Here is a 15,801-nt window from a genome sequence, read left to right on the forward strand (position 1 = left end):
TCCTTGCTTACAGACCAGGTGAAGGGAAGGGTTAATAGGTGTAAGATGAAGAGGTATGAGGTACCATTTCTGCAATATTTTCAGGGAAGATTCCTTTGTAGATGCTGACCTTCTCGCTTCACTGCAAGCACACTCAGCCAACGCTGGAAACAGTAGAAAGGGGAATGTCCAAAGAGCATTCTGTAAGAAAAAAGGAATCTTTATCGGAGAACACATAGTTGTGCAGATAAAGACCTGGCTAAAACTCCTGGCAAATGCCCCATCATAAACACACAGACCCAAGTGGTTGCAGCTCATTGTCAGGGAGTCAGAAGTCAAATTTTTATGTGTGCAATTTATTAGGAGAAAATTTAAGGTGTGTCTTTGACCTCCCTGCAACGACTCTTTTGGAAGAACAAGGCAAGCATCACGGTATCTATGGGAGCCTCTCTACATCCCCCTTTCCTCTCATGGCCACAGCTCAGCTTAATATTCAAAGGGACCCAGGAATTTCAAGCAAGGGTCACCGGACTTTCTGGTCCCGTGTTTGCAAACTGCAGAAACTGTCATGGGTACAACACACACCAATGTATTATTTGGTTACACTAGAATGCTTATTTCATGTCTGATTTCACTGGGCAGGAGGAACCACAGATACCAGGGAAGACCTCTGGGAATTCATGCGCACCCATGGGTACCACACTGGCAACCCCTAGTCTACAGAGATCACATTGCTTCTCCTGCCTACTTTCACAACCACAGTTTCCCAGAAACTCTCTAGAAACCAATGAATTAACCATACCCAACCTGTGTGTCTGCAAAGTGCATTGAGCCTCTTGGAAATCAATAGGGAAAAGCCAGACTGCTTTTAATCAGTTGGACTCACCGTTACAATGACCCAGAACTGGCAACAAAGGCAGAAAAAGAGATTCAAAGACAATCTTATCACTGTCTCGAAACACTGGTATCAGCAGCCTATGTACACACATGGAGCAGAGCAGATGCATTTGGCAGAGGCTCGAAAAGCTGCCTTTAAATTATACGCAGGGCTTTTCTTCCAGGAGGAACTTATTTCTGGCACTTTTCAGGTGGGCACCATTGCCATTCTAAGAGGGAGGCATTCGTGGTGAGTTCCGGCACCCCTATTTTTCTAGGAAAAAATAGCACTGATTTTATGTATGCTAAGAAAGCAAACATTGGGAGCAGGGAGAACAAATAGGAATGGGGTGCAAGCATGGTTGGTCATCTGAATGGAAGACATGGTGGCAAATTTTAGAAAATAGCATTGGGGTGGCTGTGGTGGGGTGATCTTGTAGTTCCCCTAGCGAACTTTCGCTACTTTAACTCTTGCTTACATTCTGAACTTCCACAACCATTGCAAACCTGTTAAGTCAAACTGGAGCAGGAATGGGCAAGTTCCCCCCCCCCCCCCGGATAAAATTGTTTGGGGCCCAAGGGGAGGGGGAAACATGTCAACTGTGGGTGGGGCCAAACCCAGTGGTGGGCAGGGCTTCCCCCTTTTCTTATATACAACACCCTCTTTTTCCTCTGCCCCCCTTCTCTCCCCAGCAAACGCCTGGGAAAGGGACTTCTCTCTCTTGCCTGAGACTTGAACTGATTGCTCGCAGAGGGCTTATGAAATCTGACTGAGGGCTGCACAAAATTAGCCCGAGGGCCACAGTTAGCCCATCCTTGTTCTTGACTGGTATCAGTTCCCTGTAGCCATGTTGACAGCCTCACCCAGAAACTGAACACCGAATTCAAGTGCTTCCCATTTAGAGCAACTCAGCTGTTTCCACGCATGCCCCCGAGTTCTCAGAGTAGCGCTATGATCAAGTCTTGCATGCTCCTCACACACACTTGTTTTGTTTATATAAGCATCGTTCTTGCCGTCATCACAATCAAACAAAGAAGCTACTTCTTAGCACTGAAACTAGGAGGAGGGTGGTTTGGGGATTTTTTATAGCAAAACTGGATGTGCATACCTTTGGCAGGTGAGGCGGCCGTGAAGTATGTGGGTGTAGCAACTATGTTGGTTTTCTAATGTTTGGTTTTCATAGCTGCATGTTAAATCAGCCTGGGGGAATTGTCATCCCGCCACTCCTTGGTGTGTGGTGTGCCCCAGGGTGCAATACTCTCCCCGATGCTTTTTAACATCTTTATGCGCCCCCTCGCCCAGCTTGTCCGGAGTTTTGGGCTGGGCTGCCATCAGTATGCTGATGACACCCAACTCTATTTGTTGATGGACGGCCACCCGGACTCGGCCCCAGACACACTGATCAGATGCTTGGAGGCTGTGGCTGGATGGTTACGTGGGAGCCGGTTGAAGTTAAATCCTTCGAAGACAGAGGTCCTCTGGCTGGGACGGGATGACATGGGACTGAGGGGGCAACTCCCATCTCTTGCGGGGGTGCAATTAGTGCCAGCACCGTTCGTGAAGAGTTTGGGTGTAATCTTCGATACCTCCCTCTCCATGGAGGCGCAGATTGCAGCTATAACAAAGGCGGCATTTTTTCATCTCCGCCAAGCTAAGCAGTTGGCTCCTTACCTCTCTCGCCCTGACCTAACCACTGTGATCCACGCGACGGTCACCTCCAGACTGGATTATTGTAACTCGCTCTACGTGGGGCTGCCCTTGAGACTGACCCAGAAACTCCAGCGGGTGCAGAATGCCGCAGCGAGACTCCTTACGGGGTCTTCGCTTAGAGATCACATTCATCCGGTGCTATATCAGCTGCACTGGCTCCCGGTGGAGTACAGGATCAGGTTTAAGGTGCTGGTTTTAACCTTCAAAGCCCTATACGGCCTAGGGCTCTCGTACCTACGGGACCGCCTCTCCTGGTATGCCCCACAGAGGAACTTACGGTCTTCAAATAAAAACACCTTGAAGGTCCCAGGCCACAGAGAGGTTAGGCTGGCCTCAACTAGAGCCAGGGCTTTTTCGGCTGCGGCTCCAACCTGGTGGAACGCTCTGTCACAAGAGACAAGGGCCCTGCAGGACTTGACACCCTTCCGCAGGGCCTGCAAGACAGAGCTGTTCCACCTGGCCTTTGGTCAGGGCGCAGCCTGACTCCCTCCTTTGGCAATCTTTACAAAACTTTAGTTTATGGTTGCCATCAATTTTGATTTTAATTAATTTTTATAATGTTGTACTGTTTTAGTGTTGTTAGCCGCCCTGAGCCCGGCTTCGGCTGGGGAGGGCGGGATATAAATAAAATTTATTATTATTATTATTATTATTATGGGAGGAGGATACAAGTTTAAAAATATGGCAAAGGAGGGAGGAGAGTGCAGCCCACTGGTTTAATAGCAGAGGGCCTAAAGCCAAGAATGATGGCTCTCTTCCACAGGCGTTGCTCCTTCTGTGCAAAATGTACATGAAAAGACCATGGATACACTGTTCAAAACCCATGTATAGGCCAGAATACTTCCCAACAGTAGGCGATAGCCAACTAAGTTGCACTCAGAATAGATCCCTTGACATTAATGGAAACAAGTCAGTCATGTAGCAGGAGACTCTTTAATCTTAGGGTTGTGGGTTTGAACCCCACGCTGGGCAAAAAGATTCCAGAATCGCAGGTTGGACTAGATGAGCCTTGTGGTCCCTTCCAGCTCTACAGTTCTATGGTTCTAGGTCTATTGATTTCAGCAGGTCTACTTTGGGAACGACTGTTGGTGAAAATGGGCCTGTCCCTTACCTATCACTGGTTAACTGAGATTTATCACATGAATGGACAAATAGCAATTGAGGGAAGGAAATGTGTGGAATGGCACACTGGCCAGTTCTGAAAAGTATCTGAAAGGATTGCTTTCAAGTTTAAAATTTTCCTAGCTACAATATCTAAATGTGTCCCCAAAAGGGCTCCCTTCCTTCCCCACAATAAGCGGGTGTTGTACTCAAAATGACAGTGTGGCTACACCAGATCATGCAGATAGCTGACTTGCTCCTACAAAACCTCTAGGAACGCAGTTGGGGTAGGCTCTCGGAAACAGACTGCAATTTTAGGATACAACTGCGAAGAGGCAAAGCCTGCTTCTCATTCCTGCTACTGAGGTGAGCAAAAGGAGGAGGCAGGTTTAACCCTGCAAGGCAAATTCTGCCTCTTAGATGCTTGATTTTCTTTTCTCCTACAGAGAAGAGCTGTCATCCATTCCTACAGAGGAGAAGTTGTTTTCTACTGGGCTGCTGCACAGGAGTTCACACACACACACACACACACAGATCCTTGCTATATATAAGTCTCACCCCTCACCCTGCACACCCACATTTCCACCCATGATGACGAACAGGCATTGCACAAGTACCAAAGACGAAAACTGGTCTCTTCAGGTTAGGGCTGTCAGAATGCATGACTGAAAATCAAAGATGCCTGGTAAGTAGCAAGTAGAACAGAGTTCTACTACTGCTCACAGCTCTATTCTAAAAACAGGGTGTGTTCAAAATAGAAACAACTTAGAAGCACCAGATAATCAGCCAGTCCCCTGACTGGACGGATCTGCTTGAGCAATGTCACCTTTAACGTTCACAGACTGTGAAAGAGCCACAATGAAAGAGAGACAGCTAAAGGGGAAGAGGATGGAAGGACTTTAATTAAAAGCTCTCTCATTCCACCAACCTCAACACTGCAGACAGGCAGGATCTCAGCAAGACAATCCACCTTGCCAAATACCTCGACTAAATCAACACTGCCTCTCAGCTTTAGCGTTCAGGCAGAATGGCCTCAGGGCTGAGATAATGAGGAAAGAAAAACCCACTTCAACAGCATTCTGCACTCACAGGCAAACAGCCAAGCATCTGCCAGACTTTCCCCTATTTGGGGGATCAGTCTTTTCTACATAACACTGGTCTGGGTTACTAGGCAGCATTGTACATAAAAGCATTCACAACTGACAGGTGCTATCACAAATACAGGTAACTTGCATCTTACGCAGGGATTCGGTTCTGGGGGTCCGCATGTATATGCAAAAATAACAGGAACCCCTGGAACTGCCCCACCCACCCCACAAGGTGTAAAGCCGCTTACCCAAATTTGAGGAGGCAGTGTGAGGCTCTGGTAGAGTCCTAAAGCCCTCTTTCATCCTTCTCCAAGTCTTGCAAGTGTTTGGCCAGTTTTGGAAAGGAGACTCAAGGTCTCTAGGACCCAGCCAGAGCTCTTGTGCCTCCTTCCCAAAGCCTAGCAACTCACTTACCCAGCTTTGAGAAAGTAACACAGGGACTCTGGGATGCTGCCAGAGCCCTAGCAGTGCCTTCCCTAAGCTGAATAAGCCCACTTTGTGAACGTGGCTGGGAAATAAATAAATGGAGAGCAAGTTTCTGCTGCTCTCACTTATTTATTTGCCCACAAACACCTGCACAAAGCTGTGATTACATAAGTAACTTTAAGATGCAAGTTACCTATTCCATATTCTTTGCCTGCACGTCTTGGAACCAGCACAGCATGCATTTTTTATTACTTTGTTTTTATTTTGGACAATTTTCTTATAAAATTAGGGGTGCAAATGTCTCTCTCCATTGACTTTGATAGTAGCAGCTTGAAAAAGTTCTGCCATATATCCATTTCATGTAGCTTAGGGAATCCACTGTGGCCTGCTGGTAGACAGGAACAATTGCTGGCAGCAGAAGTAATAGGCCTCCCCATAGCATTAAAAGAGATTTCCCAGGCTTGCAGGAGAATTGCTTCTGGATTACAGAAGTTTACAAAAGGTGCTAGTGGATCAGGAAACCTTTTGCTCTCTGGGATATGCTGAAAGGTCAATTCCGATACTGGTGACTCAGAAAACCAAGCAGCTTAAAAACGTGGAAAAATAGTTCTGGGAAAAATAGTTCCTTTCTCAGGCTTTCCATTTCTTCCTTTTCCCACCAGCCACTTTGTTCCTGACCCCCATTGCTCCCTCGGTGTCATCCTCTTCCTTTTCCTCTTCACGGGAACGCTTCTTCTTTTCCCCCTGCTGCCGCAACTCCTGCAAGGAAAGCCAGACAGCAAGTTGCTTGAGCATTCAAAGCATGGAGGCACAGAAGCAATCAAGAAGCCCAAGAGCTGAAAACGTAATACCTTCAGTCACCATGCAGGGTGGCCGGTAAACATTGCACAAACAAATAGTCAAAACCCAGCTTGCAAGGATGCATGAGGAAACACAGTGCCCCTTATAACCAGGAACAGCCTTGTGTAGAATTAGCTAACAATACTCTCAATGCAGTACAAATCCTAATGTTTCAGCCACACCTCTGCACAACAGAACCCCAATGATTTGTTGCGCATGCATGTCCACGGAGAAACGGACCCACACGGGGGTCTGCAGAAGCGCAAACATAGCCTTAAGTTCAGCCTACCATCCGAGCAAATCGCTGTGCTTCAGCCACACGTTCGGTCAGCATCATGACCTCTTCCTCTTGTGTGGGGAAGGCAGGCAGTTTCTTTCCTATCAGGTGCTCGATGCGCTGGAAGAGCTCCACATCGTACCTGGGGAAAGTGAGACAAAATTCTCTCATCCGAATGGTTCTTCTTAACCAGTGGCCCATAAACTAGTTAAGAGCCCACCCCCTTAAAAAAGCCTCTTCCCCCAACTCAGTTGCATTTCCACTTCAGAAAGCTGCTTCCCTACTCATTCAGAGGAGAGGAGAGGAGTAAAAGTTGTGGCCCAGCGGAAGGAGCAGAGGGCACAACTTACTGTGTGACAAACGTGATGGATTTTCCAGAGCGCCCAGCCCGAGCCGTCCTCCCCACACGATGAATGTAATCCTGAAAGGGATCCAGAATAAGCCACAGAACACAAGGCAAAGCAAGGCAAAACACCATTTAAAAAGAAAGTGTAATCCAAAGCAGTTATGCAAGAGACCCCACAATGCTCACTAGACGCAGCTCCTTCTGAATATGTATTCAGTATGTTTCAAGAGTGTCTAAGGAGGTGAAAAAGATGGGCTTGACCATGTGGCTGTAGCCATCCGCCTCCTCATACAGTTGTAGGCATTGTATCTTCACAATAATATTTTTTATTTTTAGATTCTATACCACTCCGTAGAAAGGCTTCACAGGCAGTTTAATAAACAAAATACAGCAACCATGAAACAGTTTGTAAACCCGCATTCATAAAGCATCGCAGAAGACAAATATGAAACCCAGCAATTCTCTGGATTAAAATGAACAATTCAGGTTAAAGCTCTGAACGGGTCGCTTTAAATAAGAGTCATCTTCTCTTGCTTTCTGAAGGCCAGTAAAGAAAGGAGACAAGCAAAGCTTCCTGGGCAGGCAGTTCTACAAGTGGGGCAATGCACCAAGCAAAACTAAGAAGGCACTCCTAGCCACAAATGTTCATCCAAGAACCAAGCAGCAAAGACCTATGCCAGAACACCCTCAAGTTGCAAGTCTGAGCCTTCCAAGGAGTGTAGTCACATCCAGAGCAGGACATTTGCCAGCTCTCTGATCTAAAGACCCATCTAACCCCCTATTGTCTTATTGATGTATTAATGGTTCCCCATCCTTTCAATGCTCAGCTTTTTGAGGGCTCACGTGGAGGTGGGCGTTTAGCTATTCCATCACTATGGAATCCTATGTTGCAACTGTGGAAGAAGAGGGCTATCTTTCTGCAAACTCCACTAGGATATCTCAAACTAGGGGCTGCACAATTGTAACCCAGCACCCTGCCTTCGTAACTCACCTTGGAATGGGTAGGAATGTCAAAGTTCACGACAACATCCACATGGGGTATGTCCAGGCCTCTGCTGGCAACATCGGTAGCCAGCAGAATGGAACGTGTTTTAGCCTTGAACTTGTTCAGCGACCCTAATCGCTTATTCTGGGGAGAGTAAGACAGAGAGAAAGGGCAAATGAACATGCTTTAGATTTTTCCAGCGTGGGAAAGCGAAATGAGTCAGGTTTTGTGAATCGTTCCGCCGTTACGGTCTGTTGTTCTACAGAAATGAAAGTCTGTAAAAGATAAGCTAACAAAAGGGAAAGCAAGCTTGGTGACACATACACATCATATTTGCCCTTAAAATATGATCATTATTTCAGTGTGGTATTCCAGAAATGAATGCGTTCAGGTCAGCCTGTACCTGGCTCATCTGACCGTGGAGGGGGATGGCAGTGAAGCCCAGATTTCTAAGGAGGAGGGCTGTCCTCTGAGTGTTGTTGCAGGTGCTGCAGAATATCATGAATGAGTTTCCAGCAAGTTCATTCAGAATATAGACCAGGTAGCTGTCCTAAAAAGAGAAAAGAAAAGAAATTGAAATCAGAAAGGAAACTAATGGAGATTAGGTGAAAGGAAAACACATTCAAAAAAGCACAAAGGGACAGAGAAAACCCTAGTGGAGTAAGTCAGGAATAAGTTAAAGGAAATAAAATACCTGAAAAAATAAATGTTACCTTGAACTTGGAAGGGATGAAGACATAGTATTGCTGCAGTTTTTCAACTGTCTGGTACTTAGTTGAAACAGCACATTTGACAGGGTCCTTAAGAGCCGCACGCTGGAGTTTTTGCACCTGAACAGAAATAATTAATGTTTTCAGACACAAATTTAGTTGATATGACCTGTTAATTTCTACCTCCACCTTAGCTGAACTCATGCAAAATGCCACACCTTCCCATACCTTTTTAGTCATGGTAGCAGAAAAGAGAAATGTTTTCCTGTCTCTGGGAATGACTTTCAGGATCTTGTCTACCTGTGAAAAGAGAAGGCAAGTGACAGTGAAACACCTAGAAAGGTAATTAATGTGCATGCAGACGAGTACTGCATCACTGTGGGAGTGGTATCACAATCCAGTCTGATGAAAGCAACACTGGAAGCGCCTCCTTTGAAAAACAAGGCACTCTACTGATCCACAGAAAGGAGGGAGTGGTGCTGTGAGGGTCGAGGGGGACCGAGGCAACATGGGGGAGAAAGCATCCCAATGCCTTCTGGTAAGGTCTTGCTACTTGGGCTACAACTGCAGATTACTAGACATGAACCTGGAAGGGAAGATTCTCTGGACAGCAACCTGAGCAATAGTTGATAACAAGACTACAAGTCTAGTATCCAAATGCCTTGCTACATCTTAAAACCTAGTACAGTGGACCCTCCAGATACGAATTAAATTCATTCCGGGGGTCTGTCCGCAACCTGAAAATCCGTAGGCAGAGGTGCGCTTCTGCCTACGGCGTGATTAAGCACTTCTGTGCATGCACGCAAGGCGAAACCTAGAAATATACACTTCCAGGCTTGCCATGTTCATAACCTGAAAGTTATGTATCCAGAGCAGTACGTAACTAGAGGGTCCACTGTATCTGAGAATGTTTCAGATCCCAACAGTCAACAAGGATCCACTGGAGAGGCAAACACAGGAAGCATGACACCATACTGTCAGCTGCTAAGTGGTGAAGACAACAGAGGCTCTGTGTTCCATATTAGGGAATCAAACAGAGGCAAGTCCCATTGACCTGCAGGTCCTACAGCCCATCTTGGCTGTGAGCTCAGGAAGACCTGCTCCCTGCCTTGACCTTCTTCCACCTGGCCTGAGAGGGCGTGGCCAGGACTGACTCCAGCTGCAAAAGCTGCTGAACAGACCCTTGGGCTGTGGTGTTGTTTAGGGTGCTTGGTTGGGTTTTGTTCTTGTTACTGATATTAAATTTTGTATCTTTATTACTTTTTCAATCTTATTATGATTATGTGGACATTGTTTCAATTTGGTTGTGTACTTTTTATGTATTTTATTTCTTGGTTAATGAGTAAGTTTTGTTTTTAATTCTTGTCATGTAAGCCGCCTTGTGCGTGGTTTTATCTATTAAATGATGATGGTGATTAAAGTACACGTTAAACAGTTTTGAAAAGCACCATCTCCATGATGGTGCAAAGGGCCATTCTAAGGCGACAACAGTTGACAGTGCTCACCTCTGTCTCAAAGTCCATGTTGAGGATCCGGTCAGCTTCATCCATAACTAAATACTTCAGAGCTCTCAAATTGAAGCCCTTTGTGTTCTCAAGGTGGTCAATAAGGCGGCCAGGTGTAGCTACGGGAGAAAACCAAACAAACTTTCAACTTTACCAAACAGAGCATTCAAAAAGAAACACAACACAGAAGGCACTATTGCCATGTATCCCCCATTCACTCCAATTTGCCAAATCTTAGAGTCCCATGACTTCCTTCTGCCAAAAGCCTTTGTAAGCACAGCCACTGGAGTATGGATTAAGTCAGAACTTTATGCAGGTTTAATACGGCATGGCTAGTTGTATCCCAGTGGGGGGGGGGGAGGAGGCTTGACGTAAATCAAGAAGTTATTTTGAGATTTGCTCCATGGAGGTTGCAGTCAAGTCTGGTCAACCTAATACAGTTTTTCACTCTCAAGCCAGATGACAAATACTCCAGCCCTTCCAGTCAAGCAGAACAGATCAGTTAACACTTATGAGAGAAACATTAATTTATCAGAAATGATAAATGAGCAAACTTGTAGCTCAAAGGCAAAAGCTCTGCCTGAGCCATGTGGACCCTAGGATGAAGTTGGGGGAGGTGGGGAGAGTTCCCATGTCTGCTCCTGTTTCAGAGTAAAGTACAAGACCTGTGGCTGATGCTTAGCATTAAACTGGGAAGGTATCTGAAGTATGAATAAAGGATATGTTTCCTGGCCTACTGCTTTTCATTACCTCATTTATGCAGATGTAAAAGACACAGATATGCAATAGGCCTCATTCATATGAATTATTAAGATCTTATTACAATCATTTGAATCACTGATGCTGCCTGTTTCTTACCAATTATTACATGTGGTTTCTTGGCTAGGGCCAGAGACTGTGCCATCATGTCAATTCCTCCCACAATAACAGCTTTGAGGGGAGAAAGAGAAGAAAAGTTAAATGAAGCCCATTGAAATTGAGCCAGTTCACAGCCGCCCTCCCCATCACCTCCTTTACATGAAAATAAAAGGCAAAATTCAGGCCCCTTATCCATTGCCAAGCTTGCTCATAGGCACAGCCTAGTATTGGAACTGGATTGCTACGTTTAGATGCTCAGAGGCATTCTTCGAACAAGACACCACAACACTGACGAATACATATTATAAAAAAGAACCCTGCATTAGCTTCAGGAAGCAAGTCTTAGCCAAGCTTCCATTCTATTCAATATGGACTTGTGTAAGCAGCTCCAACCAAAACAATCAACTGCTACATATCCAGAAAAAAACCCCTGCAAGAGGTAAATAATGAATCCAAAGCAAACAAGTTTGATGCTTAAAAGGCAATTAGATTATGAAACTGGAATAAATTGTGCAAACCAAGCACTCTTCATTTGCATGGCTTACACATTTTTTGGAGGGAGCGGGGATACACATGGAGAAATATTAACAGTGAGAGTGAAATAAGTCCCACCTAATTAAATCTCTCTCTGCTTGCCTCTTTGTTTTTAAGAGAAACTGCCAGAAACTTCCAGTGTTAACTTTTCGATCATAAGGTAGGCATGGGTGTGTTTTAGCACAAACCCACCTAATTTGCAGTTCCTTCATTCATATGCAGACCAGAACACAATTAACAATGAGGCTGCGAACCTTCCCAAATTTTGCAAAGCATTTTTGGCTTCAAAAATGTGTAAAAAGAAATGCAAAAAAAACCAAACAAACCACAACATGCACAAATGTAAGTATTTTTGTATCGTTTTTAAAACCAGGATAGAACAAATTTATGGATTGAATGCATGCAAAACTGATGAGGAATGGAACTAGGCTGCTCCATCCACCTCTACTAGAGGCAGACTAAGATTCACACTTTGAAGTGGGATATAGTCCCATTTCTTGAATCTGATATTTTACTATTCTTATTTTGAAAAGCATGTGACTGCTTCTTCTCCTTCCATTTTGTTTTCTGCTAATTAGCACTGCAGCAAGGCCACTCACCACTCTGGACACCAATGGAAGATCCAAGGGCCTCAAACTGCTCGGAGATCTGAAAGGCTAACTCCCGGGTCGGGGTAAGGACCAAAGCAAAGAAGCGCTGAGGTGTCTCTAGCAGTGCCTGAAGGATGGGCAATGCAAAAGCCCCCGTTTTTCCAGATCCAGTCTCTGCTAAGCCAATGATGTCACGGCCTACAAGAAAAGAGGTGTGTCACATGCAGGGCTGAAGGAATACAACAGCACAGATGGAGGACATTCAAAAGCAGTTCTGGAAAGTAACACGAGCAGCACTAGAACAGAAATCTTTGCACTAGTGACAGCTTGAAATCAGCTAACATAACTTAAGAAACATCAACCAATGTAATAAGCGTATTATTTGAAGATACAGAGTACAGGCCATGGAAGGTTTGTACAAGACCCCTGTTCTAACAGCTCCTCAACCTTGGCTCTTACCAAGGGAAGGAAAAGAAGCTGGCACAGGAAGAGTAGCAGCAGTGGATATCTGCACTACTAAACACTCCATGAAGAGAAAAGACATTTCCCCTCTCTGTTTAATTGTCTTATTGTACAGGTGACATTTTGGAGGGCAGTTAATGAAAATGGAAGTCTCTCCTGACAAATAACATTAAAGCATTTTCAACCAAGTCAGATGGGTGGGGTACAAATAATAATAATAATAATAATAATAATAATAATAATAATAATAATAATTCAGTGATAGAATTGTAGAGTTGGAAGGGGCCCAGAGGGTTATGCAGGAATCTCAAATAAAGCTTCCATGACAGATGGCCATCCAACCTCTGCTTAAAAACCTCTAAGGAAGAAAAGCCAACCATGCCTCGTGGGAGCTCAACAGCTCTTACTGTCAGAAAGTTATTCCTGATGCTTAGTCGCAATCTCCATTCTTATAACTTGAATCCATTGCTCCAGCTCCTCTCCTCTGGAGCAGGAGAAAAAAGCTTGCTCCATCTTGCATGTGGCAGCCCTTTGGATATTGGAAGATGCCTATCATATCTCCTCACAGTCTCTTTTGGTTTGAACGAACTTGGCTGTCTCACTGCTTAAAAAAGCCCAGGTCCCACTTGACTTCTTGCTGATGGGGCTTCCCCACACATGGTATAGCTCCCCTGCCAGAAGACTTGTGGAGTTGGGGAGACTTACACTTCTGCCGCAGGACAGACCAGGAAGCTGTACTGCTTCATAGTCCAAGGTGAGGGGAACTCCATATGGATCCAAGTCTGTGTAATACAAATGACTGGCAATACAGTTCTATAATACAAGAAACACAGGAGAGCCTCTTCTTATTTCTAGAAAGAGATTTCTCTTTTTCCTGAATTTCAGCTCCCAGTCTCACCTTGGAGTGCAACTGGAACGGCCTCGACTTGGATCTTTGTCGGTGTCTTCCATCCCAACTGATCACAGGCTTCACACAGCACATCGGTCACTCCCTATTATTCCAAAGAGAAAAGAAACCATAATTAGCAAGGGACCCCAATCTTCAGAATCCAGGAAGTCCTGGTTCACACAACTCGATAAACCAACCTATCGTCTCCTGTCCTTTTAGCATACTGCAGCATGTCATCTAAGCAAAGGTTGGCCTGCAATCTCCTCCCAGGGACACTGCGTGTTTGGGCTAAGCCGTGGTTTGGTTGTTAAATGTGAACCTGACCATGGTCTTTTCGATTAGCTACAAGTCAATTTTCATCTCAAAACTTTGATAACTTGAAAACATGGGACACTTTAAAAAAACAAAAAACAGGCAAAATAAGGGAAGAGACACTGGTGCTGTGGATAGGCCAAGCTTCTCCTCACCCAAAAAGGAAAAGGTTAAAGGACCCCTGGATGGTAAAGTCCAGTCAAAGGTGACTATGGGGTGTGGCACTGATCTCGCTTCAGGCCGAGGGAGCTGGCGTTTGCCCACAGACAGCTTTCCAGGTCATGTGGCCAGCATGACTAAACCGCTTCTGGCGCAACGGAACACTGTGATGGCAACCAGAGTGCACGGAAATGCCGTTTACCTTCCTGCCGGAGCGGTACCTATTTATCGACTTGCACTGGCATGCTTTCAAACTGCTAGGTTTGCAGAAGCTGGGAGAGAACAATGGGAGCTCACCCTGTTGCATGGATTTGAACCGCTGACCTTCTGATCTGCAAGCCCAAGATGCTCAGTGGTTTAGAGTAGACCACAGCACCACCTGCTCCAAACACCTGACCTTACTCAGGTCACGGTAAAACTGAGAAATTGTATTTTAGTTCCTTAGCAGGACGGCAGCACACAACCATGTAGCAAAATATCCCTTCACACAGGAAACCACATTTATCTTTTCTCCTTTCGTTTTGTCCACTGCAGTGCCTTAGGACATTGTCGGTTTCAAAGCAATATGCAAACCCACTAAGCAATTCTGCGAGCTGGGCCAACCAGGCCATAAACACCCTCACCAACTAAAGTATAATATAACTCCTCTAGCTTTCTCTGCACAGGCGCTTTCCCATGGTTTCAACGGGGCATTTTCTCAGTGGGGAAAGAAAGCTTGTATAAGCATCTAGTGGGAAATGACTGCCACGCTGTACAGCACTACCTAGCTGGGCGACCCCAGCCTTGAGCACTGCGATTACCTGGCTGGTTCCAGAAATGCTGCCCCCATCATAGCAGCTCCTCCGCAGAACTGAGCAGAGCGGGGCGGAGGGGCAGCTTCGTCTACTCCGGTGCAATGGCTGGACTTGGTTTTAAAATAAAATTCAAAAGTCAAACCGCTGGGCAAGTAAAGGGTCGTCGGGAGCTAAGAGAGACAACGAGTCTTCCCCGCTTACCAGATCTTGGAAAGTCTTCGCGGTCTCCTCGACAGCTCCCTCGCCCTCCATGCCGGCCGCCACGTTCGGCTCCCACTTCGCTTTCCGGGTTGCCGCGAGGTACCCTGGGACTCGTAGTCCAAGCGCGTTCGGAACGAGCCTCTGAGCCGCAGAGATAGGAAAAGGGTAGAGTTACACGCGACACCAACTTCCGGTTGCAGTGCAGCCGTCTTCCCCTTCAATGGAGAAAATTGTGCCGGAATTTGGAGGCGCTTGTCGGGGAAAGAAGCCTGCCTCGGGGGTTATTTCATGCGGCGAATGTAACTGTTTGGAAGCACTTAAAACAAAAACTACACGTCTCTGGTGTAGTGGTGAGAGTGTAGGATCAGCACATAGGTGGAGATCTGAGTTCGAATCCTTACTCGGCCACGAAGTTCGCAGGGTTGTCGTCATCATGAGTGTAATATGGAGCTGGAACAAGCCATGCATACCCCTTCTCGGGCTTCTCGGGAGAAAAAAGTGTCGATGCAATTACTGTAAAAAGAAGTACGTAAATAAAAGCGCAAGTCGTCCACGTGTTAGTCAAGGAAGCACGGGCGCTTCCATCCATGTGGCATGCCGGGGGGAAGGACACTGGCTGGCTGAAGCGCTGTGCTAGCAAAACTAACCTTTGCTGTAGCTTAAAAGTGCATTTTCTATGCGGAATGTTTAGCCAGGGATTCAAACGCACCTTCAGCCTGGTATGTGAACTGCAATTTTAATAGTGGACTGCACTGCAGGGTTGTCAGCCACGTTCTCCACAAGCTGCAATATGGGGGGGTCATATCGGGGAATTGGCATCAGCTAAGCAAATTTTTAAAACTTTTTTTATGAAATAAGTAAGCACTCTGACGTAAGAACTACGTTAGAAAAGCCACGAGCTCCTTTTTACTACTCCTTTTTGTTCGGATGTGGGTGCGCTGATGCCTAGTCACAGCCAAATAAAATCCCGGCTTTCTCATTAATTTTTATGGACAGCGCTGCCTTCCTCCCCTGGTGAGATTTAAAAATGGATTCCAGTGTAGCGCTCAAAAGTTTATATACAGTACATTAGATAATGAGAGATGTGTTACTCTTCATTCTATTATCTCTGTAGTCCAAATAGCCGCGAGGGCTGCTGTCCGCGCGGAGGGTTCTGGG

General features: G+C 45.8%; 1 protein-coding gene across 1 annotated transcript; it reads right to left on the reverse strand.

Annotated features, from left to right (window-relative positions):
- Positions 1-4,543: 4,543 nt before the first annotated feature.
- DDX47 (DEAD-box helicase 47) lies at positions 4,544-14,785 on the reverse strand. The gene is made up of 12 exons (XM_079993787.1): positions 14,644-14,785; positions 13,187-13,280; positions 11,836-12,024; positions 10,703-10,774; positions 9,845-9,963; positions 8,568-8,639; positions 8,343-8,459; positions 8,033-8,179; positions 7,636-7,773; positions 6,649-6,719; positions 6,311-6,440; positions 4,544-5,940 (listed from the first exon to the last, which is right to left on the reverse strand). Exons 1-12 carry the CDS (start codon positions 14,692-14,694, stop codon positions 5,812-5,814), a joined length of 1,329 nt encoding a protein of 442 aa, XP_079849913.1. The 5' UTR covers positions 14,695-14,785; the 3' UTR covers positions 4,544-5,811.
- Positions 14,786-15,801: the final 1,016 nt, after the last annotated feature.

Source organism: Podarcis cretensis (assembly GCF_951804945.1).
Source record: "Podarcis cretensis genome assembly, chromosome: 10".
In the NCBI taxonomy this organism is placed as follows: domain Eukaryota; kingdom Metazoa; phylum Chordata; class Lepidosauria; order Squamata; family Lacertidae; genus Podarcis; species Podarcis cretensis.

Bases quoted from the DNA above. Each gene is read 5' to 3' on its own strand.
- DDX47 (XM_079993787.1), bottom strand. From the start codon at position 14,694: ATGGAGGGCGAGGGAGCTGTCGAGGAGACCGCGAAGACTTTCCAAGAT. The intron at 13,281-14,643 runs GTAAGCGGGGAA...TTGGAATAATAG, and splicing joins CGAAGACTTTCCAAGATCTG to GGAGTGACCGATGTGCTGTG. The intron at 9,964-10,702 runs GTAAGAAACAGG...TTTCTCCCGTAG, and splicing joins GAAACCACATGTAATAATTG to CTACACCTGGCCGCCTTATT.